The sequence below is a fragment of the Podarcis cretensis genome (assembly GCF_951804945.1).
Source record: "Podarcis cretensis genome assembly, chromosome: 8".
Classification (NCBI taxonomy): domain Eukaryota; kingdom Metazoa; phylum Chordata; class Lepidosauria; order Squamata; family Lacertidae; genus Podarcis; species Podarcis cretensis.
Window position 1 is genome coordinate 9787740 of NC_137177.1, and position 27247 is coordinate 9814986.

General features: G+C 46.3%; 1 protein-coding gene across 1 annotated transcript in view; it reads left to right on the plus strand.

Annotated features, from left to right (window-relative positions):
- PPP1R37 (protein phosphatase 1 regulatory subunit 37) overlaps positions 1 to 27247 on the plus strand; it is a 51574-nt gene that overhangs the window by 10167 nt on the left and 14160 nt on the right. Inside the window, exons 2-6 of the mRNA XM_079985323.1 lie at positions 17448 to 17545; positions 19080 to 19125; positions 20566 to 20666; positions 22873 to 22992; positions 25679 to 25829. Of these exons, the coding sequence (XP_079841449.1) occupies positions 17448 to 17545; positions 19080 to 19125; positions 20566 to 20666; positions 22873 to 22992; positions 25679 to 25829 (516 nt within the window). The remainder of the gene's footprint in view (positions 1 to 17447; positions 17546 to 19079; positions 19126 to 20565; positions 20667 to 22872; positions 22993 to 25678; positions 25830 to 27247) is intronic.

Sequence of the window (27247 nt, forward strand, 5' to 3'; positions counted from 1 at the left end):
CCGCCTGTAGCTAAAGATGTAAAAGCCCAGGGGGAAATGTGGGGTGCATTCCCTCCCCCACATTTGTCACATCTATCTGTGAGGTTTGACTGGATTCAGGGCCCACCTTTGATCCAAACCGGCAAACAGGCTTCTGTTAGTACTACTGCTATTAACGTTTATACAGTGCTTAATCAAAAAACAACAGCAGCTCACTACCCCCCAAAAATGAAGAGCTTTGCCTAGATCAAAAAAAGACAGACCCTCCCTGCAAGCGCACAGTCTAATAACGAAGTATTTGTACCATTTACCCAAGCCTGTTTATTCAAGGCAGTTTAATCCAGTTACAAAGCATGACTTTTTGTTCCATACCACAAATCCATCATTCAGTAGCAGCAATACAAAAGATGGCAATCTGGATGTGCAAACAACATTATAACAACTTTGGTCTGGAAGTCAGTCTTTGCTGATGTCAAATGCATGCATGGCTTATGTAGACAAACTTAATTTCTTCCCCTGCTGCCCTTCCTCCACAGAACTGTCCTATTACTACTGGTGAGGTTGCAACCCAACAGTTGGAAAAAAGCAATGCCCTAGATGTTTTGGACTGCGACTCTCATCAGCCATAGGCACCATGGCTGATGGGAGTTGTAGTCCACAACATCCAGAGGGCACTTAAGTTGGGTAAGGCTGTGCTCCACATCAGCTCCTAAGGAGGCCTAGGTCTCTGACTGTTGCAAAGGATCTCTTGGCCTTGGGCAGCCTTTTGCTCTGAGCATGACCCTCCAGCTCCTCCTTGCCTGTCCAGCTGTCTGATCACAGCAAGAGAGTAGACTTGTCTGCCACAGTCGTCTCTGGCCAGTTGTGGAAGCTGCTAACCATTGATCAGCATCAGCCATCCCTCACCTATGAAATCATTCAGTTATAGAGCAAATGAATGGGTTATTGGTGGTTGCTTCCCATTCACAGTTAGCTTGCATCATTTTCGTGGCCTTTACACATGGGAAGAGAGGACAGTGACCTTTTCTCAGTGTACTTTGGCACTTTGACTGGTCTAACTGGTTAGAAAGCATTTAAATTGCTTCTGGGAGGGTGACGTAATATAATGGTGTATGGGCTGCATGGAGCCTCTGGGTGTCGTGAGCCCTACAATCCCGACTAGCTCGGGGCTGGGGTAGCAGTTGATTTCAGGTGAAAAACAAGAGGAGTAGAGCGGGAGTGATTCCATAGGTGGGGACTGCCTAGGAAGGGCCCATCTGCCCCTTTGATTTTAAACGCTGAGGAAGGGGAGGCAGTCCTGCAGGTGCCCTGCCCATAGAGCAGAGACATTCCCTAGCAATGGGAGGAGGAGCCAGAGGAGCTTTCCCCCCCCTTTGTGCTGCCTCCCCCATGTTGGTAGTGGACCTATGCCCCTCTGAGAAGTGTGTGCCTCCAACCTTGTAAGGAGAGAGAGTCTTGCAAATGAGTGTGGCCATTCCGCCTTTAAAAACTCTTGGGATGGCATGGCCAGTTGTTGAGACATCTTCATAGCTTTCATTCAGTCTTGGACTCCTCTAGGGGTCCTGTTCCTTAGATTGCGGATCTTCAACTGATCCAGGGTGGGTCACAATAGGTGCACTACCACCATGCAAATATATGGCAATAGATTAAGTGGGCCCCCAAATGCATGTTTGGGTTAAAGGTGGTTCCTGGGTCTGAAAAGGTTGAAGGCTACTGCCTTAGATGAACTGTGTTTGCACCACGACTTGTACCATTGCAAGTTTTAAGAATAATAATAATAATAATAATAATAATAATAATAATATATTACTTATACCCTTCCTTCTGTCTGAGTTTCCCCAGCCACTCTGGGCGGCTTCCAAGAAAATATTAAAATACAATAGTCCGTCAAACATTAAAAGCTTTCCTAAACAGGGCTGCCTTCAGATGGCTTCTAAACTTCAGATAGTTGTTTATTCCTTTGACATCTGATGGGAGGGCGTTCCACAGGGCGGGAGCCACTACTGAGGTTCCCTGTAACCTCGCTTCTCGTAGTGAGGGAACCACCAGAAGGCCCTTGGAGCTGGACCTCAGCGTCCGGGCCGAACAATGGGGGTATTCTGGGCCGAGGCCATTTAGGGCTTTAAAGGTCAGCACCAACACTTTGAATAATTGTGCTCGGAAACGTACTGGGAGCCAATGTAGGTCTTTCAAGCATAATTTTTTACTCATACCTAAGAGCTTCTGCTGAAATGTTGTGGGCAAGAGCCTGGGCACCAAGTCACGTATGTATGGTCAGTGGAAATTGCAGATCAATTCATTTAAAACAAAGTTTCTAGTGTCTGCAGAAGTGTGGCAGAGAGCACTCTGCCCTATTAAAACTGCTGCCTCCGGTCGGCATTTCTTAGCTCAAGGACATTCCCCACTCCCTGTTTTGGCCCCTACATTTTCTTCCCCCATCTTTGTCTCTCATACCCTCCGACAGTCCTTGAAAGCACCCACCCACCCATGCCAGTGGGTGGTGTGGCCCACATTAAAGCATTATAACCACCTTGTATGTTCCGATCCTTCGGCTGAGTATTTTCAGCTCATTGGAGAACTGGAGGCTACCACAGGCACTGTTGCTGGACAAGGGATGGGCCTGGGAGCTTGGCAAGGAGTGATAATGGGCAACAGGGGTGGTGATAGGAGGGGGGTGGAGCTGGGCCAGGCCTGCGCAGCCTGTGACACAAGAAGCCAGAAGTAGCCCCATGTGGGAACTTCCCAGGAGCTTGGCAAAGCCCTCTCCATTATTTGCAGCCTTAGGGAAGTGGGGTGTTTACTTGGTTGGTTGTGTCATAAATGGTGTAGGCTCTACCTAAGGCAAGCATGATTCTCTCTCTTCACCCCTCGCCCCTTTCCTCACTGCAGGAAACATTTGCTAGCAAGAAGCTGGCTCTAATTGTAGGCTAACAAGGACAGTTTTTGAAGGTTTACATTGGGTTATTGGGGGGACGGGACCCTCCCCACCCTTCCCTTTCCCAGTTATTATCTCGGAACTGCTTTTGCTTGGTGGCTGTGTGTTGCCTGCTCTGGTGCATATAATGATGTAGTTTTGTTCACTGTGTTGGCGCAAGTTGAAGCGTTGCCTTTCCAGAGGCCTTTTGCCTTTAAAACCTCAGCTGAGTCATGTCTGGTCATGACGATTAATGTTTTTCCTGGGAAGCCTTGTGTAAGCAAGCAGCTCCCAACTTGCTCAACTCGGAGGACCTGTGGAGTCTGTGGACTTGCAGAACAAACTTTGGAAGCTTATGTATAGCCCCAATTGAACCTCCTGCTTGACAGTGTTAGATGTTGTGACCGTCAAAGCTAGATCAGAATAAAGTTGCTTTTAAAAGTTGTTGTGCGTGTGATTTTTTTTTCAGCTGTTTATAGCTTGTTGTGTTTCAGAGGCTAGACATGTTACGGCTGCAATTTTAATTGGTTAGATCCGGATTTCCCAAGCTAGCAGGACCAAGTTGCCAGGGATGATGGGCATTGCAGTCCTAAAACAGCTGGAGACCCAGGTTTGGGAAATCAATCAGGCTTTTAAGTGACAAAAATGTGCAAATTAAAACAGAGAGAGACATTTAAGAAATAAGTACAGTACGCATAAGAAACTGCAGATGGTAAGCACCATCTTAGGAGAGACACTGACTTTTACCTCTCACACAGAAGGAAATGTCTCTTCTAAGATGATGCATAATCTAAACACAAATAAAGTATGATTTTGCTTCCCAAAACACTGGTTTTACTTGTATGTAAATATAATCAGTCAATCCACTAAGATTTATTTAATTGGGTAGCAGTCCTAAATTATTTGTTATGTTATTATCCCACCCTTCGTCCAAGTAGCTAAGCATGACATGAACTGTCACAACCTTATGAAAATAGGCTGGGCTGAGAGGGAAATGGTTTGCCTGAGCATCAGGCACTGAAGTGCCCAAATGGCAGCACAGCCCAACCACAGCTTGCCTCCTGGACTCAGGCCTGGGGTTTCATTCCAGGTTTGTGCAGAAACTGAGCATATATATATATATATATATATATATATATATCTGAATCGGGTCACTGGCTCATTTTGTCAAGTCAGTTTTTATGGAATACCTTCCATAAGTGGAACCTCGGGTTACGTACACTTCAGGTTCCACATGCTTCAGGTTGCAGACTCCGCTAACCCAGAAATAGTGCTTCAGGTTAAGAACTTTGTTTCAGGATGAGAACAGAAATCGTACTCAAGCGGCGCGGCAGCAGCAGGAGGCCCCACTAGCTAAAGTGGTGCTTCAGGTTAAGAACAGTTTCAGGTTAAGTACGGACCTCCGGGACGAATTAAGTATTTAACCCGAAGCACCACTGTAGATCTGTCAAGGGCTTTGAACCACGAAAAGTAAATGGCATCTCTGTATTGTCAGAAACAGCCTACCCTTGGTTATGAGATGCTAGGAGCAGAATGGATGGGGCTATTGCTGTTGTGCCCTGCTGTAAGTTTTCTGAGAAGTACTCTGCTGTGGAAACAAAACACCGGGCTAGTCAGACCTTTTGGCCTGACCAACAGGCCCTCTCCCATTTGAGTCATCTACTCCATGGTGGTACCCCCAAGATGTGGTTGGACCACAGCTTCCCTCATTCCTGACAGATGATGGGAGATGACAGTCCCAGCTGTAGGGCACCATGTTGGCTATACCTAGTCTATTCTGAATGACAGCAGCTCTGCTGCCTATGGGGTTGTTTTTTAAATGGCAATGGTGGGTATCAGACCTGGGGTCTCTGGCATGCAAAGTGTGTCCTCTGCCACTGAAGCCAGTTCTTACTTGGCCACTGTTCCTTGGGCTGCAAAAATCCGCTGAGACATGATGCAAGGACTATCTTTGCGCGCCTTCTGGCAAGCCATTCAAGTCTAAATCCCGCTTAATATTAAGGATGGAGCTGTATGTTATAAGAAACACTGTGTTGCCACAGATAAGGGCAGCTCCACACCCAAGTTTTCCCAGTTCCCCTCTAACGTGTAGGAAAACATAGCCAGAAACCTGAAATTATTGGGTTCTGTGTTCCCCTACCAGCGTCGGCCACTGATGTGGACGTTCAGCTTGCTGAGACCAGCGCATGGGGTAAATCTTGCTACATGTTACAGAGTGGCAGAACTTTCCACAACGATGCTGTTTTTGGCAAGAGCTCCATGCATCTCATAATTTGACCTTCCATGCTTAGGCTGCCTCTCGTGTGTAAAGTTTGGGCTAGAGCCTGCTCACTCAACTCCTTGCCATCAGCACAGCGTGCTGCTTCTCCTCTCCTAGCCTAGTTGCTTCTTTTCTCTCTCTCTCTATCCCCTCTCTCTTTCTCCCTGCCACCCCCCTCCCCAAGCTTCTGGGTCAGAACCGAGAGGTCTGTCCAATTTGCAGTGCTTCTTTTCGCTGGCACAGTTTTGTTTGCTTGTGAGAAAGACAAATGTTGGCAAGCTTGCCAAAGCAAGAGACTGGGAAAGGGTTAATGTCTGGGTCGTGACTCTTGGCTGAAGTCCCAGATGGAAAATGAGTTGGCTTTGTGCAGGAACAAACAATATTTTTGCCTGAGAGCTGGGAGGTGAAATGTCAAAAGCCGAGCCTGTGGACTCGGGGGCTAGAAAGCTCCCTAGATCAAGAGCCGCTGCAGGAACTGGCAATGTTTGGTTTTACTTGCATCCTTGCTCTCTGTTGCCTGGCACTTCTTAATAATTATGATGTCATTAGCTTTCATGGGGAGAGCCGCCTAATGAAGTAGCTTCCTACAGGCTCTGCTGTAGTCTGTCCTTAATTCGTTTCTGTGCATGCTGTTTCTGCTAAAAGCTTGCCTGCCTTAAGTTGTACTTTACATTTCTCACACCCTGGGAGTCTAAATCTGTGTTGAAGGAGTGAGATATAAATTATGTAAATAAATTAGCATGGTAAAAAATGGATCGTGTTGGGCCTGCCAGTGTTACTTATTTATATTTCTTTACATTTCTATCTTCCATGTCTTTATTGTGGGATTCAAGGCAATGTGCCTTCATGTAGGCAATGTGCCTTCATGTAAGACCAGCATGTTCCAAATAGCTGTCACAAGTGTGGGGAACCTTTGCTGAACTGCAACTCTTAGAAGAGCAGCAATTTCACATTTGAGTTACTTAAGGATTCTTGGGCGAATGCTATCTGGACTCATCAGTTTGTCAGTTTTTATTTTGTCTATAAGGCCTGGAATGTTCTTGTCAACACTATTTCCATTAGTTCTTTAGGCTCTCCGCATATGGAAGTTGTTCTACATCATGTATTGCACTGTGAAGACAGATGCAAGCAATTCACTCAATTTATCTGCAATCTCCTTATCCTCCGTTAGCACACCTAAGGCACTATTGCCTTGTCATCCTACAATCGCCTTCCCAGCTGGTCTCCTGTTAGTAATGTATTTAAAGAACCGTTTGTTGTTAACCTTTATTTATGTTTCAGCAACGTGCTCCTCAAATTGTTTTTAAGCATCTCTTAATGTCCACTTACATATCTTTTGCGTTCCATTTTGGTCTCATTTGGACAAGGCTTCTGTTTTCTAAGGAAGCCTTCTTATCTTGGCTGCCTTGCAGAATATTTTCTGGAGCAGAGAAGGCTAAGGAGTAAACCCTACACAGATCCAGAGCGAAGCCCCTAAGATGGTTGCATGGTGCCTTGTACGCCTCCTTCCAGAAACTCTTGCAGCCCAGATGGCACCAAATGTATTGCTGTGCTTACCTTTGGACCACTTCAGTGAGGCTGAGAGGGGGTCTTGTCATGTGGGCAGCCCAGGGCCTTCATACACATAACCCAGGATTATGCCCTGGGGAGGTCACTTCAGTGTTGCCAACACAGCAGTTTGACTTCACCTCCGGAAGCACACTCCAGTCTCTCTCTCTCGAGACACTTGGATGCCAACAGCAGCAGCTCTCATCATCTCTTGCCTTTGGCCATGCTTGCTAGGGCGGTTGGCAGTTGTAGTTCCTCAAGGTCTGGAGGGCCAAAGGTTTTGTCTTCTATTTTTTTTAAAAAAATAATATTTATTAAAGTTTCAACAATTACAGAAAGAAAAAATAAACATACCACATTAAACAAAAACAAAACAACACACCACAATATAAAAAAGAGGGGGGGAAAACAGAGAAATAAAGCCCATTAAACAAAAACATAAACGCAAAAAAGAAAATGCATCAGATCTCCTCATTACCATTCTTTCATTAACTTATTTCCTTGACCTCACACCTCCCTTTTTTGTATTCTAGGTCTATTATCTATTTCAGCAAATCCTTTCCCTCTTTTAAAATTTTTGTCCTGTAAATTGTCTTAATATAATGTAGCTTTACTTTTCCTCCTTTCACCAATTAACAGTCAGTTATTCCCAAATCCTTTATATCCTTCCTGCTAAAATCATATAATATTGTTCCAACATCCTTCTAACAGATATTAATTTTACAGTGTTTCTGTAAATAGTCTTTAAATTTTCTCCAATCTTCCTCCACCGACTCTTCTCCCTGGTCTCGGATTCTGCCAGTCATTTCCGCCAGTTCCATATAGTCCATCACCTTCATCTGCCATTCTTCCCGGGTGGGCAAAGGTTTTGTCTTCTAGAAGCACATCTCCACTTTTCTGTTCCCAGGGAATTCTTGCCAAACTCTGCTCTTTTCAAGTTGGGTAATCATGGAGGTGCTTAGTAGCAATGTCTCTTTGTTTAGACTGGCAAGGCACTGAGCTCAAAGAGCACTATTTGATCTACTCTGGCCAATGCTTGCTATGGGGCTTTTGGGGGATCTTGCTGGCCATTTCCTTCCCTTGGCTGGAGCTACATGGTGATGACGCACAAGCCGAACCCCTGCCTAACGTCCCAGGTTAGGACTGACTGAGCTCAAGTCCAGATGGTCTGTTTCTTCCGTCTAAGCAACATACAGATGCAACTGCAGTTGAGCGTTAAGGGAACCCAACACAACACTGGCTCTTTGAAGAATCCGTTTTTGAACAATTCCGTTGAAATTGGTTTCAGCCATCTGTTGTAGCTGCACCAATACCCAGCTGGAAGCTGCTTTCTCTTAGCAAACTGAGGCTGGCTTATGGTTTTGGGGTACTGGGCTGGAAGCATATAGATGACAAAGGCAGGCAGCCGGGGAGAGAGCTTTTGAGTATATCCAGCAGGAGGGGAAGGACATACGACAGGTTGATGCCCTGGGACTCCCCATTGGAGAACTGCAGAGAAAGAAGCCAAGGAAGCCTGTTTGTGCCAGGAAGCCAGAGCAGCTCACACAGCACCCCCCCCCCCCGACCTCTTCGCTGCTCTGGCCCCTTTGTGGAGAATTCCACCTTGCCACCCTCACTCCCACCTGGACATTGATGCTGCAGCCAGCCGTTATTTGTGCATTCCTGTAACTAAATGGATCCTTCCATCAGATGACACTGAGAAGTCCCCCCATGCCTTACCTACCCCAATCGGTTCAGAGTATGGTTTGTCATGTTTCTTTGCTCTCCTTGGAATTGTGGTCACAGCCTCCCAGAGAATTTCCTTTCCTCCCTCCCTCCTTCCTCCTCCTCCTCTCTCTCCCTGACCCTGCTTTTCGGGTGTTTCAGATCCTAACAACCTTTTCTGGCGTTTTTCTTTTTCTTGTTCTGTAAACACATTTACCACCAGGGCCTGCCAAAAATTACCCTGTTCAGACATAAAAGGAAATACTGTGAGAGTTTAAGCCCTCTGGGGAGGGATTTTTTTTGTGGGGGGGGTGGAGGCAGAATCCTGCGTTTGCTCTGGACTTCAGTGCAAGCTTTATATTGCTGAGCTGATCTGGGCTGGCAGCCAAGTACAGCCAGCTACAGTAAGCGGATCTGTCCTCTTCCGCCCCCCCCGCCTTGCAACTCTCCTGCAAAACACTACTTCAATTGGGGGAACAAGCCTGGTCTATCACAGGACTCCTTCTTTCGCAGAGAGATGTCCTCAGTTGTTAGCTTTGCCCGGAGCTTAAAAAGATCAAAAGATGAGTCGGGCACTTGTGATACTTTCTGGGAATAAATAAGTTGGAGTTGCTGTTTTTGGTTTTGTTTTTGTCTTTAAAAATCCTGCTTGAACGTTTATTAGTTGGCTTTCTAAATTGGTGTCGCATTTGTAGTGGAGAACTTATATGGCTTACCTGCAGCATTTTTACTTTTACGTGTTTGCACTTGTAGTGAACCAAGACGGCAAGTTTTAATCTGTCAACTGAAGCTTTATTCCAAATTTTAATAGGTGAGAAACCTAGTATGATTTTGAAGCTATTTTGGTTCTGGTGTGTTACTGTAAAAATGAATGGAAAAGAAGAAAATGAAATTTGTCTCCCCCCACCCCAAAGTCGTGAGCTTGTGATTATTCTGAGGGTGTGTGCCTAAATCATATAATTCCTCCATTAAAAGCAAAACACTGTATTGAAGTTTTGATGTTGAGGTGCATTTCATTGATCAGTTATAAAGCAGATTATTTAATCAGTGAAGGCTGCAGTTGTGTGTATTCTTGTGAGAAAGCCCCGTTGAATTGAGTGGGACTTCTAAACAATAATGGTTGGCTTTATTCAGCTGATGTTTTGAATAGGCAGAGTGGAGTGGGAGACAAAATCCTTTCTCTTCATAAAGGTAAAGGTACCTCTGACCGTTAGGTCCAGTCCCGGATGACTCTGGGGTTGTGGTGCTCATCTCACTCTATAGGCCGAGGGAGCCAGCATTTGTCCGCAGACAGCTTCCTGGTCATGTGGCCAGCATGACTAAGCCGCTTCTGGCAAATCAGAGCAATGCACAGAAACACCGTTTGCCTTCCCGCCGGAGCGGTACCTATTTATCTACTTGCACTTTGATGTGCTTTCAAACTGCTAGGTGGGCAGGAGCAGGGACCGAGCAATGGGAGCTCACTCCATCATGGGGATTCGATCCGCCGACCTTCTGATCGGCAAACCCTAGGCCCTGTGGTTTAGATCACAGTGCCACCCGCATCCCTTTTTCTATTCATATCCCCCTTATTGTGGAGCTTCTTTCTCTCTGGTTCCTTAACTATGTTACCTGTGAACAGGTTTCCCTCCCACATCATCCCTGTGTGAAGCATCTGGCAAGGGAAGGAGTGAAAAAAGTGAACTTCTGAGGTGCAAGAGGGAGGAACTCTGCCCAAGTCTCTTTGCTGTTCATGCTTAGGGTGGGTCAAAGAGCTGAGCCAGGAGAAAATGGGTGCTTTAGGATTAGGACCCACTTGGCCAGCACCTGAGCTTCCGTCCATATCACAGAAATGATATTAGGACTTCCAGGAGTTGGTAGAGACACCTTTTACTTAAACAACTTGCAGAAGTAATTCTGTGCAGTCCAAAGTAAATTATCCAGCTTCTGTAAAAAAAAAAAAGGCAAGTGAGTTTAAGAGTATGTGTGTGTGCCTAAAAAAAGGGAGAGTTCTTTGCCCTGACACTGCCCATTTAAGGCCACGTGAGTCACTAGTTGGAGACTCTGCTGCTCAACCTTCAGCCCTTGCTCAGTTTTAATCTGTGGCCCATGTTAAAAGCAGAGTAGCCTTACGAGGGTATCAGGGTATGCGCACCTGGATAGCCAGACCTTCAGAACTAAACATTGGAATAGACTTCGTTAATGCTGCTCCTGCTTGTTGACAACCTGTGGTTTTGGTATATGTGTGTAGGGTCGGTTTATGAGAAAATAAAAGGCGTAGATGCACGACATGAAAAAAAAGGGCCCGGTGGAGTAAAAAAAAAAAGGTGCTACATATTCAGGGTCTGCTCGCTTACAAGGCAGTCTCATTTTTCTCCCTTTTTTACATCCTCAGTTCTCTAGTTGTAAAATGGGTCCGGGCAGCTTACTTCACAGGGTGGCTGTGCTACTTAGTGAGTAAAGAAGGACACTCAGTGTGCTTTAGATGCTGAAAGGACCTCTCTGGTATTAAAAATACAGAGTAAATGCAATCCCAGCCTCAACACTAGCTGGAATGACGCAGTTGCCTCCAGGAGGTTGGTTTTGAGAACCTAAAGGGCAGCAGGTTGTAAATTATTTAATTTAGTATTATGATTGCTATACTTGTAGGCAATTGCAGGTTGTTGTTTTTTGAAATGTCTTAATGTTCCGTTCTGTAAAATGAGAATAAACCCTGATTTGGGAGATGGAACATAAAGGAAACAAATGGCTTTAGTAGCATACTTTGTTTTGACAACGCATACATTTGTGTGCACTGCTTTCATTTGGGAGGCTGAGCTGTGTATTGTGAATGAGGGAGGGAGAGGTGTCACCATTTGGATTTCCCACTTCAGGCACCAAAATATCTTGAGCGAGCACTGAGTGTGAATAATATTTAGTGATTTGTTGGAACAAAGACTGCCTGTCTGTTCATACGCAATTTTTGAGCTTAATTTTTAAAACCGGAAATTTCACAATACATATTTTGTACAGTGTATTACACCCTGTGTGCGAATTATTGGCAAGAAAACGCCTTCTCCTTACAGTAAACAAAGGGCTGGAAATGGGGAGACTCCCAGGATTAAAATTTATCTAAGTTTAGACCAAGCAACTCTGCTTTATACAAGATAAGCACCACCCATAGACTTTCTTGGCTTAACAGAGCTATAAGAACAACATACTTCTATAATGTATAAATTGTATCTATGTAAATTATATCGAACAGCATAAAAGTGTCTTTACCACAAGTGTTTAATTTGTATCATTTTCATTTTGTTTTAAATGTATTTGCTTTTTTTGTTTTTAACTGTTTTTTATAATCTTAAATGTACATTGCCTTGAGAAGGCGATTAATACATCAGTAATAATCTAGAGCAGCTTTCCTCTGGCACACTGAAAGTCCATGTGGAATTTCTTGGGCAGGACTATTCATAAACAACAAATTATCTTTTGTGCTAAGGAAGTATTAGGAAAATCAGCAACAACCGTGCAGATTTATTTCATAAATTGAACACACTTGCTCTTATTTTTAGTCCAAAGTTTTAAGTTAATTTTAGTCTACTTTAGATTTATACCCCGCTTCCCTATAAAAACAAGAGCCAAAACTACAAATAACAGTGGAAGAGAACCGGGCTCCAATGCTGCAATTCCTTGGTCAACATGATTGTCACCTCCCCTTCTTTGACTCTGGCCATCCTATCTCAACTTCTCTGCACTAGCTAGAAAGGTCTGCCCAGTGTGTACCCTCTCTTCCATCATTCTGGAAAACCCTGGCTGATACCTACATTCGGCTGAATGCCATGCAAACCCCAAACTGATAACGTTTTTCTGCTAATGGGCTGCTCTGCCAGTGGCTGAATTTCGCAGGAAAGTCTCTCTTAGCTGGAATGCCTGCCATTTGAGGTGCATTTCTCCTTCAGCAATTAGTAGCTTGAGTTTATTAGTAGCTTAAGGGTTTGCTGATTAGGGATGGGAGACAACTTCCAAGGGAAGTGCAAATAAGGTACTGGAGCTTTCAATAAGGTCTGATATTCCACATTTCTTGGCTCACTGATCCTTATTTTCAGAAGGCAGTAATCACTTTTATTTACCCACTCTCCACTGATATCCTCGAAGAGCATTGTCATATTCTATAGTTTGTTCACTGTCGCCATCAGAACTCAAAGAAAGTTTAGACTAAACAAACAGACTGGATAGTGCATTGCACATTAAATTCACACACGGAATTGAGTAATAAACTGCAACCTTAGGTTCTCACTTCGAGAAGCTGGCCAGGGGCTTGCTACAGAACTCTCTTTAGGATCCTTTTTCAAAGCCCAGGACGAAATGTGATGCCCAATGAAAGACTTCTTTCTCTTCGCATATCTGAGCGCCTGGCCCGCACAATAAAGCAATTAAAGTGGAAGTGTGCAGCAGCTGCCGCAGCTTGGAAATTTCTGGTCTTCCCCGATAATTACGTTAGTGGTGGAATTATCCTTTCTCCGAACTGAGCCTGGAGTGGGGGGTGGAGAGATCGCTCTGCTTCAGTAATCCAGACTGGATTACAACGTTGTAATTGGATCCCTGCGCAACGAACTCCGTTTTGTGATGCAAGCCACTTGTTTTGCTGCTCTCTGAGCGTTCCAAGTCGGTCTCTGTCTGTTCTGGTGTGTAAAAAGGACGCTTTGAGGGCAGCTGTTAAGGGCTGCCAGAATTTCTTGCCTTAATAACAGGCCTCTTGCTATCTGCCTCCTTTGGAGGGACGATTGGGGCAATGGGGGGGGACTTCTTCCTAGGGAAGCACAAGCAATTTAAATTGGCAGTAAATGGGGCTGTGCATGTACATTGTACTAAAGCAATCCCCCTAAAATTCTGCTGCAAGGTACCCCCAAATCCTGCCATAACAGGACCCAGTTTTTCAAAGCCTAATTTCTCCTGCTTTGCAATAGCTTCTCCTAGCCAGTTGGGAGGGGCAAGGAGCCCTTTGGGAAGGGGGAGCAAATAAATCCAGGCCCCCTGCAAGCCCCTCTGAATCAAAGAGACTGGTTCTGGCCCCTGCTATGTGGTTTGTGGATGAAGGCTGGGAGCAAAATTCCCTCCTTCCAAAGTTGCTGCTACTGTTCCGTTGCACCTGATTTCTACCTTACCCTTATCCCTTGTAAGACCCTCTGTGTCGTCCTTTCCCAGCCCTGCCTTCTTTTCCTCGCACTGGCAGACTCTCCAGACTTTGCCAGATTAAGTTTTTGCAAGGCATTTTGCACTGGCGTATACAAGGTGCTGAAGCTCTGGCATCTGTGGAGCTTAATTCCACAGCTCCTCTGGCTTTGGAAATGTCTGCAAATGTTGCTAATGCGCTTTTGAGCGTGAAACTAATTCTGGCACGACTGCACTGGCTACCAATTAGTTTCCAGCGCAATTGAACGAGCTGCTTTTGACCTAGAAAGACATAAGTAGCTCAGGACCTCAAGGCCCACCTCTCCCCACATGAACTAGCCAGACCCTGTGCTCATCACTGGAGGCCCTTCTCCCTGTGCCCACCTCTGAGGGATGTGCAGATGGTGGAAACTTGAGAACAGGCCTTCTCAGTGGTGGCTCCCTGCATGTGGAAGGCTCTCCCCCAGGAGACATGCCTGGCACATCATATTTATCTTTAGGCACCAGGCAAAAACATTTATTTTCAGCTAGGTTCTATGTACTTTATTTGAAGAGTTTTAGGTGTACTTGTGGCCTCTTAACTTAGTGGGGTGGGTTGTGTTAAAGGTAAAGGGACCCCTGACCATTAGGTCCAATCATGACCAACTCTGGGGTTGCGGCGCTCATCTCGCTTTATTGGCCAAGGGAGCAGGCGTACAGCTTCGGGGTCATGTGGCCAGCATGACTAAGCCGCTTCTGGCACGGAAACGCCATTTACCTTCCCACCGGAGCGGTACCTGTTTATCTACTTGCACTCTGACGTGCTTTCGAACTGCTAGGTTGGCAGGAGCAGAGACTGAGCAACGGGAGCTCACCCCGTCGTGGGGATTCAAACCGCCGACCTTCTGATCAGCAGGTCCTAGGCTCTGTGGTTTAACCCACAGTGCCACCCACGTCCCTGGGTTGTGTTAGTTCTGCCTTTTTATATACTATGGTTGGTTTTTAGGGTTTGCTTTCGTTTTTATTCTTTGTCTTAGTATTTTTTAAGCCGTTTTGGGTCACTTTTCACGAATAAAGGAACCAGAAATGTATCTGACAACAATAACAATATTTGCAAGAACAGGCTCTAGAAGATTGCTTTTTTAAAACAGAGACCCAAGATTCTCATGAAAGAGTTGTCCATCCCAAAACACACATTGCACTAGGAAGTCCTCAGTTCAAATGTCACCTCAGCTGCTCTTTGTGACGTGTGTCATCATGGGTGTGCAGTCTTTTTGTTTCAAAGGACAAAATGTGCTAGTAGCCTGCCTTGAAATCATGAGAGAATCACAAAACAATTCATTAATACAATTTACAGTAATGGAAAAGAATTTCCAGTCATTCTGTTTGGTCTACTATTGCAATAAAGTTTGCAACGCTTTCAGTCTCTCTCAAAACAATTGAGATTACATACCTTTTGTCATTCCCCAGATAGCTCCAGTAAATTGCCCGTGTACTGCTAAATCCTGTGCTGTTATGTATCACTTTTTTTAGGGGGGGGGGCTCAAGTTTTGGGCATGCTGAATCTTGATGGGCTGTGGACAAATCAAATAATAAAATTCCTGTGGAAATTGCTAATGAAAACATCTTGGGATCCTGTGTTAATTTTAACTCTCAACGTGTCATTAATAGGATTTAGTATATATTTTATAGCTTTAATAACAGAACCACCACCAATGAGCAAAATTATCCTTTCCCCTCCATGTTTCCAGCATATACCTCAGCCCCTCTCATTTGTTTTTGACAGTTAAAAATACTTTTCACACAGAGGGAAGCAATACAGTGGTACCTCTGGTTGCGAACGGGATCCGTCTTGGAGGCCTGTTCACAACATGAGCAGAATGCAACCCGCAGCGGCTCGTCTGTGCACGTGCGGGTTGCCATTCGTCGCTTCTGCGCATGCGTGTGACATCACTTTGCGCTTCTGCGCATGCGTGAGCAGCAAAACCCGGAAGTAACCCTTTCCGGTACTTCCAGGTCGCCGCGGGATGTAACCTGAAAGAACATAACATGAAGCAAACGTAACATGAGGGATGACTTTAATGAATTTATTCTCCAATGGTCATAGGTGAGGCTTTAAATTAACTCTCCATTTAGCTGGATCATTTTCTTTAATCTGTAATGAAGCCTGATAGATTTGGGATCAAACTCGCTTGGTGGTTTTTACTTTTATAAAGGCAAGCTTCCCACTGGGCCTGCCCAATCCTGTGTGCACATGTAGGGTGATGCTCTGGATCCTGGCCTTTACCTCCACATGCAATTTGGGGGTGTAAATGCTGGCATCACTTTTCAGAGCTCTCGTAAGCTGTTGTTGGCATCTGACTGTCTTGAAACAATGGAGTGCACCTCTAGGGGCAAAGTCTAACTGCTGTGTTAGCAGCACCAAAGTGATTTCTCTGGGCGCAGTGGTTGTGGAGGTCCTGAACGGCCCAGAAGACAAGACACACACACCCTGCCTTGGTCTCACTGATGTGCTCCAAAGGAAAGCAGAGCAATACATTCAGTACCAGCTTGGCTGCAGGAGTTGCCAGAAGGAGGCATACAAGACACCATCCAATCATCTTAGGGACTCTACTCCAGATTTGTGTTGGGTTTACTCCTTAGCCTTTTTCTTCTCCCAAAGATATTCTGCAAGGCAGCAGAGGTTGAGGACCAGAGTTTTCCTTCTCCTAGATGGGCTCCCTTCCCAGGTGGACAAGCCCCATCTGCCCTTCCCTCTACAGCACTTGCAAAATCTGCCTTCTTGACTGTTGGACGTGCTCTTGGTCTTGTCTGCTCAATCTGCTGGATCCTGTCTTTGCATGCAGTAGAAGTCCCTAACTCACGGAGGCTTTGATGCCCATTGGCTACCCTCACCTGGTTTAGCCCGCCAGTCAAAGCCATTCCTAGGGTGTGGCCGCTGTTCCATGCTGACACCTTCTAGGAGCCACAAGTGAGAGCTAAGTCCAGGGTGGGGACCAAAGGTGGACAAACTGCCTCAGAAAGAGCATGATGTGTCTCCCTCCCCTAACACCCCTTACACCTCTTTCGTAAGCAGATGTGTGTAAAGGAGCTCTGAACACCTGAAATGCAGAGGTGATGCTTAAATATTCTAGCTTTCAGCTTTGAAAGAATCCAGTTTCTGAGCCCAGCCATCTGCATTCTGCTGCTTGAATCAATTTGACTATCTGGCACCTGAGGTACCCGATTCCCTGCTCCAGTGAACAAAGCTTTGTGGCTGCTATCGGGATTCTGGCAAATCATCTCATTATGCAACATCTGCTAACACCAGCAAAAATGCTGGCTGCTTGGACAGGGCTGGAAAAATCCTAGAAACCAAATGCTGGCACATAGGTTAGAAAAAATACCCCCAATCTCTTTTTTCAGGTATTGAACACTTGAGGATAAAAGTTTGCATAAGGGGCCAAATCCTTATGACTAGTCCTGCAACTGATTTCATTGGCACACACAAAAAACATCACGCCAGTTCCCCTCTCTGCCGCCTCAGTTTCCCCTGTTAACTCTTTTCCGCAATTTTCTAATTCATGAAGAGATGGAGAATCGGTCCCTGTGCACATTGTGGCTCTTACAAGCAAGAAAGTGTTCTTTATTATTATTTAATATTTATATATCCGACTCTTCTGCTAATAAGAGTGGAATGTGACAGAGCACTATATTATAATCTGATTGCAAGGTTTTAGCTAGCACTCACCACTAATGACAGGTGACCTGTGAAATTGCAATATGGATTTTGAAAATTTACTTTATGTGTATTTGTTTATCTGGTTGTTTGACTTTTAAAAATACCCTGTCCCACCCCAAAGGCTCCTTCCAGTGTGTAGGCGGCATAAATCAAATGGACTGCTAACCATCAGTGTGATCCTTTCTCTCTCTCTCCCTCTCCCTCTCTTTCAGCTCAGAATGTGACTGTAGAAGAAATTATCGCCGCCTACAAGCAAGCCTGTCAGAAGTTAAACTGTAAACAGATACCCAAACTACTGAAGCAGATCCAGGTATGTGCCTTTCCTTAAGTGCACAGCAGAACCGCTTATCAGATTCGTCTGTCAAAGGCAGAGATGGATTTTTATAAACACTGAAGAAAGCTGGCTGTCGCTGGAACTGAACAGTAATAAAAAAAGTCCTCTCTTGAAGTTGGGTCACATGTATTTCAAAGGCTGCAGCCCAGGCCCATGTAGCACAGCAAACACTAAACAAGGACGAGGTTTGTGTGTGTGTGTTTCCATTGCTTCCAAGATGGCTGTACTAACCTAGAGAGGGAACTGGGCCAGAGCCCAGAGAGCTAAGTTAGTCTGCAAAGTTATGAACATTGGAAGGTGCTTCACACAGTAACTGAAGATGCTGAGTTTTGGGCCCTCCCTAAAAGCATACAGGGATAAATCTATCCATGCAGGCAACAGTGATCTAGAGCCCATTACTCCTGCTCCAACCAGCAGCTTCCTACCCTCCTTCCCATAGCGGCTGCCGTTTGGGTGGTTTTAGGAAGTGCTGCTCTCTCTGTTGCTGGAGACAAGGAAAAGGAACAATATATTCCAATTCAGCATCAGAGACCTACTCCAAAGGGCAGGGGTTCCACAGACGGGGACATTATGACACGGGACATTATGTCCCATGTCACTGCACAATGGGCAACACCCATTGGCAGGACAAGACGAAGGCCCTCTCTTCTGCAGAACGTGAGAGCTGGGCAGGCTGAGGGAGGGAGAGGTCCCCCTTCAAGTGTTTGGGTTCCCAGGAACCTTCAGAATGGTGCCATTTACACACCCAGGGTGTGAAAGAGGGAGGACAATTTGGGCCCCTTATTTTGATTTGAAACCCTTCTCTGAAAACAACAGCTTGGGACAGAAAATCATCAACTGAGCTTTCAGCTCATGTTGAGATGATTGAAGAATTACCCGTAGCAACCAGAATGCCAATTATCATGAACTAGGGCAAGAAAATGAATCCACCTCTACTTGTTTTGCAGGATTTGCGATGTAATGCACACACTTGCATTGTATATTTGGGCCGATGAATGAAAACCTCTTTGTTATGAAGTGGCCAGCTATTATCAGTTTCTGGAATGACAGATTTGATTATGTGCATCCCTAGTCATTGTTTACATTGGTGTAATGAACTTTTCTCCCTTCTATTAGCTGGGAAATTTTATTATTAAATCTGTTATTAGACGTGTGCGTGTAAATGTGTGTACATCTGTCTTGTTCATTTCTTTTTGAAAAAAGAAAATTGTGTTGTTTTAAAAAGGCCAGTCTCCAGATTGGACCCAGGAGCAGCCCAAACCAATCCTGCAGAAAGGAGCCACCCCTTGTATATCGGGATATCTCCTCTGATCAGACCTGTTCCTAACTCTGGATCTGAACCAAATTGGGCTGGGCCTGGATCAGACTGGGAGATGAAAGACGCTCATATTACATAGAGCTTTTGAAACCCTGGGCTGTCCATGCTTCCCTTTAGGTCTTCTTCTTCATTATATCTTACCTTTAAGCTGTTCCCTTCCGTGTGTAGTAATTTGCTGTTGCTTTATTGCAGGAATATAAAGACTTGACTCCCAGGATAGAGTGCCTGGATCTGAAAGGTACATATTTCCGTTCCCAAGTCTTCTGTTGACACAGTGCAGATCACAATCATCTTGCCAACTCTGGTTATTCCTCAGTGACTATGATCCCTCAAACCTTCTATCTGGGAGTCTGTGCTTGAAAATGGTCCCCTTTGGAGATTAGGAGGGGTTGGGGAGAAGGAATGTTCAGTGTTGTAAATGTGAGATCATTCTGCCTAGGCCACAGGTGTTACAACATAGTGTCATGTGCAGATTTGATAAACTCGGAGGTCTTGTTTTGCTGGCAAATGCATGGAAATCTTGCGTTCTGAAGCCAGCTGACTATTTCAGAGGTTTGCCAGCATGCATCTACACCCTCCTCCAACCCTTCCCCCCCCCCCAACAGCACCCCATTTTGTTCACATCCCAAATCCTTTCTCTGGTCCCAGATTTAACATTTGCAATAGCTCGCAAATGTTTGGAAACGAACCAGATTGTGTAACCATGTTTGGCACATGCAAACGGAACACGGCTGACTCCATGCTAGAGGTGCACGTGGCCTTGATTTGGGGTCATCCCCTCCCTCGCCTCTCCCACTCCCTCACCTGGTTTCATATTTCATAACCAGCGAGTCGCTCCTTGCAAACAAACGAGTGAGCATCCTATTCGTACTGCGGATACAGGTTGCTGACTTCAGGGCACGTTTACGTACAGAGTTTGCCTGTGAAATTTCTGCTGCCGTTGAGAGGCTAGTCCTAGTGGGCAGGGCGGAGAAGATTGCGAAGGCCCCAAGGCATACAAGGGTGGGGACTTCATTGGAGTGGAAAAGCAAAGCGGTGGCTGAGCAGATGGTATGTGATTGGGCAGGAGGAGGGGAAAGAGCTGCCACTTTGGGTTTGCTGGCTCCTTAGCAGAAACGAAGCCCAGGCCTGCAGTCGTTCTTCATATTTGGAGTACAGCGCCAATGATGCTTCGTGCTGCAAAACATTCAGCTTAATGTCCTGGGCTCCTTTGGAGGAAGGAGTGGGACATATGTTTAAGAAATAACTCTGCCTTTCCTGTAATATTTAGAGTGCCGGTTCTTAGCTCTCATGCAGCAGGTGTTTTTAGAATGTTCCTATTTAGACTTGCACCAATAGATGATGAAGTGTCATTAGAAAGTCTGGTTTAAACCAGCCTCCCCCGCCCCCCGCCCCTAGTTTAAATCATTTTTGTACCCCACCAAGTTGTACCTTAATGCCGGTTGTTTTCCAGTATTTAATGCAGTGTTTCTCAAACTTGGGTCCCCAGTTGTTGTTGGACTACAGCTCCCATCATCCCTGACCAGTGGTCCTGCTAGCTAGGGATGATGGGAGTTGTAGTCCAAGAACAGCTGAGGACCCACATTTGAGAAACACTGATGTAATTCATCCTGTGCTTGACAGTGAACCCTTTTAAATGCTAGAGGCTTGCAGATTTACTTTGTCTCTTGTTTTCCAGGCGAGAAGTTAGACTACAAGGCTTGTGAGGCCCTGGAAGAGATTTTTAAGCGCCTTCAGTTCAAAATAGTGGATTTGGAGCAAACGAACCTAGATGAAGATGTAGGTTTGCATGTAACATATAAAGAACTGCCTTTCTTCTCCTCTACCCCACATCTTGTGAACAGTCAGCTGAGCTGAATCCTGGAGAAACTTACAGTTCAGGGCTGAGTGTTTATAAATAAGGAATGTGGCCTAGTGTTGTCTGTTCCCATCACCAACAGCTCTCTGGCACCCTCGGCAAAGCATTTGCCCAGGCCTGTGGCTGGAGAGTGAGCATGGGCCCTTGTGCACACAGAGCTTTGCTACCAGATCACGGGCCCCTCCAAATGGTGTGACTGGCTCAAGTCCCCAGACGGGATATCGTGACAAGCTCCTCTTCAAAAACTGCTTCCTGAAAGTGGATTCCCAACATTGGCTAGTGATGGCTCTGTCTAGGCTTTGGGGGCCCTGTTCATAAGACATGTTAGTGAGGCCCCTTAATTTCGAAGAGGCAGGGTGTGCAAATCTGAAATCCTATTGAGCTGCTGCTGGTCACGTAGGGCGAGTGTGGTGGCAGCGTTGAGGTGGCCTTACAAAGGCTCATTCTCATCACTCCCTGGACCCTGTCTAAGGCCTGATCTGCACATTAAATCCTAGAATTGTACAATTGGAAGGTGTCTGAAGGGTCATCTAGTTCAACCCCCTGCAATGCAGGAATAAGTAAAAAGTGAACTGTGCTCCTTCAGAATATAGGTAGGGGTTGCCATTCTTGAATAACCTCCCTCTTTTAAAAAGCAAGCAAAGCTCAATGCAAGTGGAGAATTGGCACAGCTGGGAGACGGATGGGGTTAAAAACTTCCTCCTTATGTGCTTGTTTTCTTCTTGCATGAGGACTTAAATGTGACCATCCACCACAACTCCACCTTGGGATTCTGCCATGTCTTCCCACTTCATCTGTGGACTAGGTTTATGGCCCACTTTGTTAAGATGTACACCCATCATTAAAATAAAAATAAAAATGACCCCTTCATTTATTAGGCACTTGAAAGTGATGGATGACCAGCTCCAAATTCTCCCTCTCTCCCCCTGCCCTCTCCCTGCTAAAGAGTATAAATCTGGGGCTGTAGTCAGCTAACATTTACTCAGAGTAGACCCGTTGAAATGAATGAACCTAAGCTAGTCATGGCAAGTAATTCAGTGGGTCTACTCTGAGTGTCTCATCTTAAATTACACAGCCATCAGCAATGTGTTGTGGTTCCCTCTTCATGCAAATTACGGGAGTTGCATTTGAGTACATCGTGCCAGTTCAGTCTGCTCCTCTCACAGGCTTGTTGATAAGCAAGTCCCAACGCGAAAGAACAAATAGTTTGTGGTTGGAAGCCTAGAGCAAGACAGGTCTTGTGTTGTCTCCTTGACTTAGTTTACTGGTTTTTCAGTGCTATGACTAGCCAATTATTTCCCTGGGGGCAGCCTCCCAGCCTCTCCTTCCCCCTCCCACTAGCCCTGAGCTCCACAGTATACAAATTAGATGAACAAAACTTCTGGGGGTATTTTCTGTTTAATACATTTCATTGCAGAACTTCAGAACCAGAAATGGCATTTGAGAAGTAGCGATGAACAAATACAGCAGGTGCAATCATAAATGGATGATCAAATTGGAAGAGTTTTAAATTCGATTCTTTGCAGACCTTTACTGCTTGCGGAGTTTCCATGTTCCTACTGCTCTGAAACGTGTGCAAAAGACCTGCTTGCTGTCTCCGGACAGTCTCGCCCTTCCTTCCTCTCCCATCAGTAATACTCAGTAGCTGAGAAAGGTGCCCTGAGGATCATCTAGTCCCACCCCCTGCAACGCAGGAATATTCGGCTGCCCCATACGGGGATCGAACCTGCAACCTTGGCATTATCAGCACCACACTCTAATCAGCTGAGCGATGTGCTGTACTGTGTTAGGCTGCAGGACCGGGTCAGTGAGGCTTTGTCGCAAGGTGTGCTGCGATTCTGGAAGTCGGCTCCATTTGCACACAGTGAGACTTTTCTTCCAAGTAGGCACATGCAGATTTGGGCTGTGAGCAAGCTGATACTTGGTTTGGATCTACCACCTTGAAAAAGTGCACCTCGTTTCAAACCGCAAAGAGAACTTGTACATTGTGTAATGTCGTCTTAAAAGATATCAGTATTGCTGCATGAACTTTGCCCATTTTGCGCCCTCTCTGGGTTGCACCCAGGCAGGCTGCTGCGGCCACACCCTTGCTAACAGTCCTGGTGTTTCTTCTTTTGTTTTTGCCAGGGTGCCTCGGCGCTGTTTGATATGATTGAATACTATGAGTCAGCCACACACCTCAACATCTCATTTAACAAACACATCGGCACACGAGGTTGGCAGGCAGCTGCGCACATGATGAGGAAGGTTTGTATTCACGATTAGATAGCATATCCCCTCTTCTCCCCCCCCCATTGCATCGCTTGCAGTAGTGTTGCAAAAAGAGGGCAAGCGTTGAGCCCATGTCCTCATTCATGCCCAAGCCCAGTTTCACCATCAAGCTGCAGCTCCCATTGCCTGGAAATGCCGTAAGTTAATATTTCTGCAGTGGTGTTATTGTTTTTTTTCTTTCCCCCCCCACCCCCCCCCCCCCCAGCCAAGAGAAAAAGACTTTCCCTCCGTAAGAGTGAGCATTGACAGGTTCTCCACGATTCCATGGGCCCAGCTGTAGACTTCCCTGGTGGAAGAAATTTGTACTCTCTGGTGCCACTGGCAGACATAGGGACTCCAGTAGGACAGACTATATTAATGTTCCAGCAAAATTACAATTTAAGCAGGCAGCAAATACTACCATACATACACACCTTGATCTGAAGAGTAAAAGATTCCCTAACTATTTTTAAAAATCCATAGAAATGTGTTGTGACAGTTGTGCCACAGAACTCACACTAAAAGTAAGGCAGAAATGGAGGGGGAGATGTACGTGTCCTTAAGGCAAAGTGGGTTTGTGCCGATTCCTTGAGAGCGCTGGGTAAGCTATTGGCGCTGCGAGAACTGACTGGGGTTTTTAAAAATCCTGATTTCAGCCAATGCCCTCCATGGGGAAAGGGAGGAGGGCCTTGAGATGAACAATTCCTATAATTTCCTATTTTATCGTTTCCTGCCTGCTTCCCACTCTGTGTGCTTTGCTTTACAAAAGCTGGAAAGAATCTGTTCCCATGTGCAATTGACTAAACCTTGGTGATCCTTTCGTCTGCCTCCCACCTTAGCATTATCTCACTGTTATCTTGATGGCATCCATTCAGGTGTTGAAACAGACTTCGCTGGCGATATGCTGGCCTTGACCAAGCATGAGGAGCTCAGGATGTTTTCTGAATGGCTTTCGGAACACATTGTGATAAAGCTGGTTCCAGGGTCAAGCACGGTTCATAGTGGGGAATCTCGTTTCCTGTTAAGTTATGCCAGTCCTTTTACTTACGCCACGATCTGCAGTAATAAACCATAGAATAAGTAATAAACCATAGAATAAGCCATGTTCAAATATATAAAAGGATGTCACATAGAGGAGGGAGAAAGGTTGTTTTCTGCTGCTCCAGAGAAGCGGACACGGAGCAATGGTTCCAAACTACAAGAAAGAAGATTCCACCTAAACATTAGCAAGAACTTCCTGACAGTAAGAGCTGTTTGACAGTGGAATTTGCTGCCAAGGAGTGTGGTGGAGTCTCCTTCTTTGGAGGTCTTTAAGCAGAGGCTTGACAACCATATGTCAGGAGTGCTCTGATGGTGTTTCCTGCTTGGCAGGGGGTTGGACTCGATGGCCCTTGTGGTCTCTTCCAACTCTATGATTCTATGAAGTTCAGATTGACACACATCCCTATTCACACTTGCACTCTGTTAATTCAGGAACTCAGTGATAATCTCCTGCTTTAACGGGCTTACTGATCTTGCTGTTCCTAGCTGCAAATAGAATAGTTTCCCCAGTGTGGAGTGCTATGCAAAGCCTGCACAGCAGACAGGAATCTTGGGCAGGGGCTAACGCTTCTCACCCTTACCACAAGCCTCTTTAAAGTTTTTTCTCTTTAAACAGCGGCAGCAGCCTCGGCACCCCTCCACAAGGCACCCCATCCACACCTTGTGGAGCAGGGCTGCCTTATGCCAAGGCTGCCAAGCACCGAGCCCAATGGCGGCATAAGGCAGCCCCAGCACTTCCTCCCGGGAGGAAGAGCTAACCCACCCACCCTGTGCGAGCCGAAGGCTGTGGGCTTGATCAGCAGAGAAGCCCGCCGCTTCGCTCGTGCAGGGGCTGTGAGCTAACTCTTTGTCCGTTGAGGAGCGCAGGTGTGCAGCTGCTAGCTCCTAAACGGAGAAGTCTACCAGAGCCCCCACCCCCGTCTCCAGCTTGTGCAAGCAGGCAGCCGTGCGCCCCTCAATGCAGAAATAGAAACAATCCGCCTGCCTGTGTGGGCAGCCGAGGGAGGAACAAGCTACATTGGTCTGGCCAATGTAGCTTGTTTCTCCCTCAGCGGTATGAGGGCCAGTGCGAGATGGCTGCTTCACCCAGCGCTATATCACGAGTGAAACCACAAGCTGCGTCCCTCGCCACGGGCTGCAGCCGGGTGCTGGTGGCATGAGAACTCAGGAGCAGCAGTGGTTTCACTTTCAATACAGTGGTACCTCGGGTTACAGACGCTTCAGGTTACAGACTCCACTAACCCAGAAATAGTACCTCGGGTTAAGAACTTTGCTTCAGGATGAGAACAGAAATCGCACAGCAGCGGCGTGGTGGCAGTGGGAGGCCCCATTAGCTAAAGTTGTGCTTTAGGTTAAGAACAGTTTCAGGTTAAAAACGGACCTCCAGAATGAATTAAGTTTGTAACCAGAGGTACCACTGTATACCGATTGTTCTCTCCTGCTGCGCATGTCTGGTCCACTGCATACTCTTCTGGCTGCTTCCAGCCCTTTGACTTGGTTGCACGACAACCTGCTTTGGGGTGCTGGCTAAGAGCACCTCTGGCTCACAGGCATTCTGAGCTGAAACATTTGTTGATATCCAGGTACAGCACCGTTCATACTTTTCTATGACCTGACTCTCAACATTTCTTTCCTTCCACAGACAAACTGCCTCCAGTACTTGGACGCCCGCAACACACCTCTGCTCGATCACTCGGCACCGTTTGTGGCGCGCGCCTTGCGCATCAGCAACAGCCTGGCCGTGCTGCACCTGGAGAACGCCAGCCTGTCGGGGCGGCCCCTGATGTTGCTAGGTGAACAGCTTGAGTTGCCCTCTATGTACCCAGCCAAACGCCCTTCTCTCTTGCTGACCCTCCGCTTCCATTGCCACTTTTCCTAATTCCCCGCTGAGAGCTCAGCTTGCTGCTAGCAGGGGTCTTTTCTGCGAGGGCTCCTTGCCTGCCAAAGGCATCCTTCTGCAACACTGCGAATGTGACAGCATTGATGGTCATAATGAGGGGCAGAGCAGTCCCCACGGATGCAGGCAGAAGCCCCCTTGTTGCCTTCCCTCATCCCTGGGCTCTTCAGTCTGCCTAGATCCTTGAAAGGCGCAGTGTGGAGGTTCGAAGGGGACCCTTGCCTTGCCAGAGCTCCCAGATCCACATGCAGAGTCCAAGGGAGGTGTCGTAAAATATAGGGGAGGATTGAATAGGAACCGGAACCACACATGCTCTGGTTTTGGTTCATCCTGACTCTTCTGAGTATGAAATCCAGGCTTTACCACTAACACTGGACTCCAGTTCCCAAAGGCGTCATTTTTAAAGATTAGCCTAGGTGAGAGATACCAAGAGAAGCAGTATTAAACTTGGGAGAACGAAACACCCTCACCTGGTTTTTTGCATCCTGCTGAAGGCATTAATAATGAATAGGAGCCAGCCTAAAGAATGCTAGCAATAATGGATGAAGTTTGAAAGACAGTCTCCTTCAGTTACGGGCCGCCTAGTGACAAATGCCCAGCTGCGGCTGACCTTGTGCTTTCAGTTCCAGGTGTCTATAAATGAAGAGCAGGGAGGGATTGGTCCTTAAATTCCATTCTCTTCCTCCTCTTGGGTAGCCAGTCTTTACAAGCTAGCTGTGGTCTCTCTGCAGCCCCAGGCAGAAGGCAGGTGGATTGAATGAGAACTCACGGCTTTCAGACAGTTCTCTGTATTGGGCACGACAGGCAGTTCCCCTCCTGAGATTTCATAGGCTTCCAAGACACCGCTGCCATTTTCTCATACGTTACCTGCCCTTGAAGCGACCCCAGCTTATCTCCTCTTTACTCACTTATTACGTCTTGAGGCGGATAAATAAACAGGAGAGCTTCTGGTAGATTGTGCCTCTCCTTGCTCCATCCGCATGGGGCAGCCAGTTAGATTTGTCCACCTCGTCTTGTGGGCAGGAACGGGGAGTTGTCTCACTGAGGAAAACTGGAGAAAGACAGAAGACCTCATTATTTAACTTGTTGGTTTCAAACGGTCGGCCAGTTGGCTGGTGGGCTAATTTAGAGCCAGTGTGGTGTAGTGGTTAAGAGCGGTGGACTCGTAATCTGGTGAACCGGGTTCGCTTCCCTGCTCCTCCACATGCAGCTGCTGGGTGACCTTGGGCTAGTCACACTTCTCTGAAGTCTCTCAGCCCCACTCACATCACAGAGTGTTTGTTGTGGGAGAGGAAGGGAAAAGGAGATTGTTAG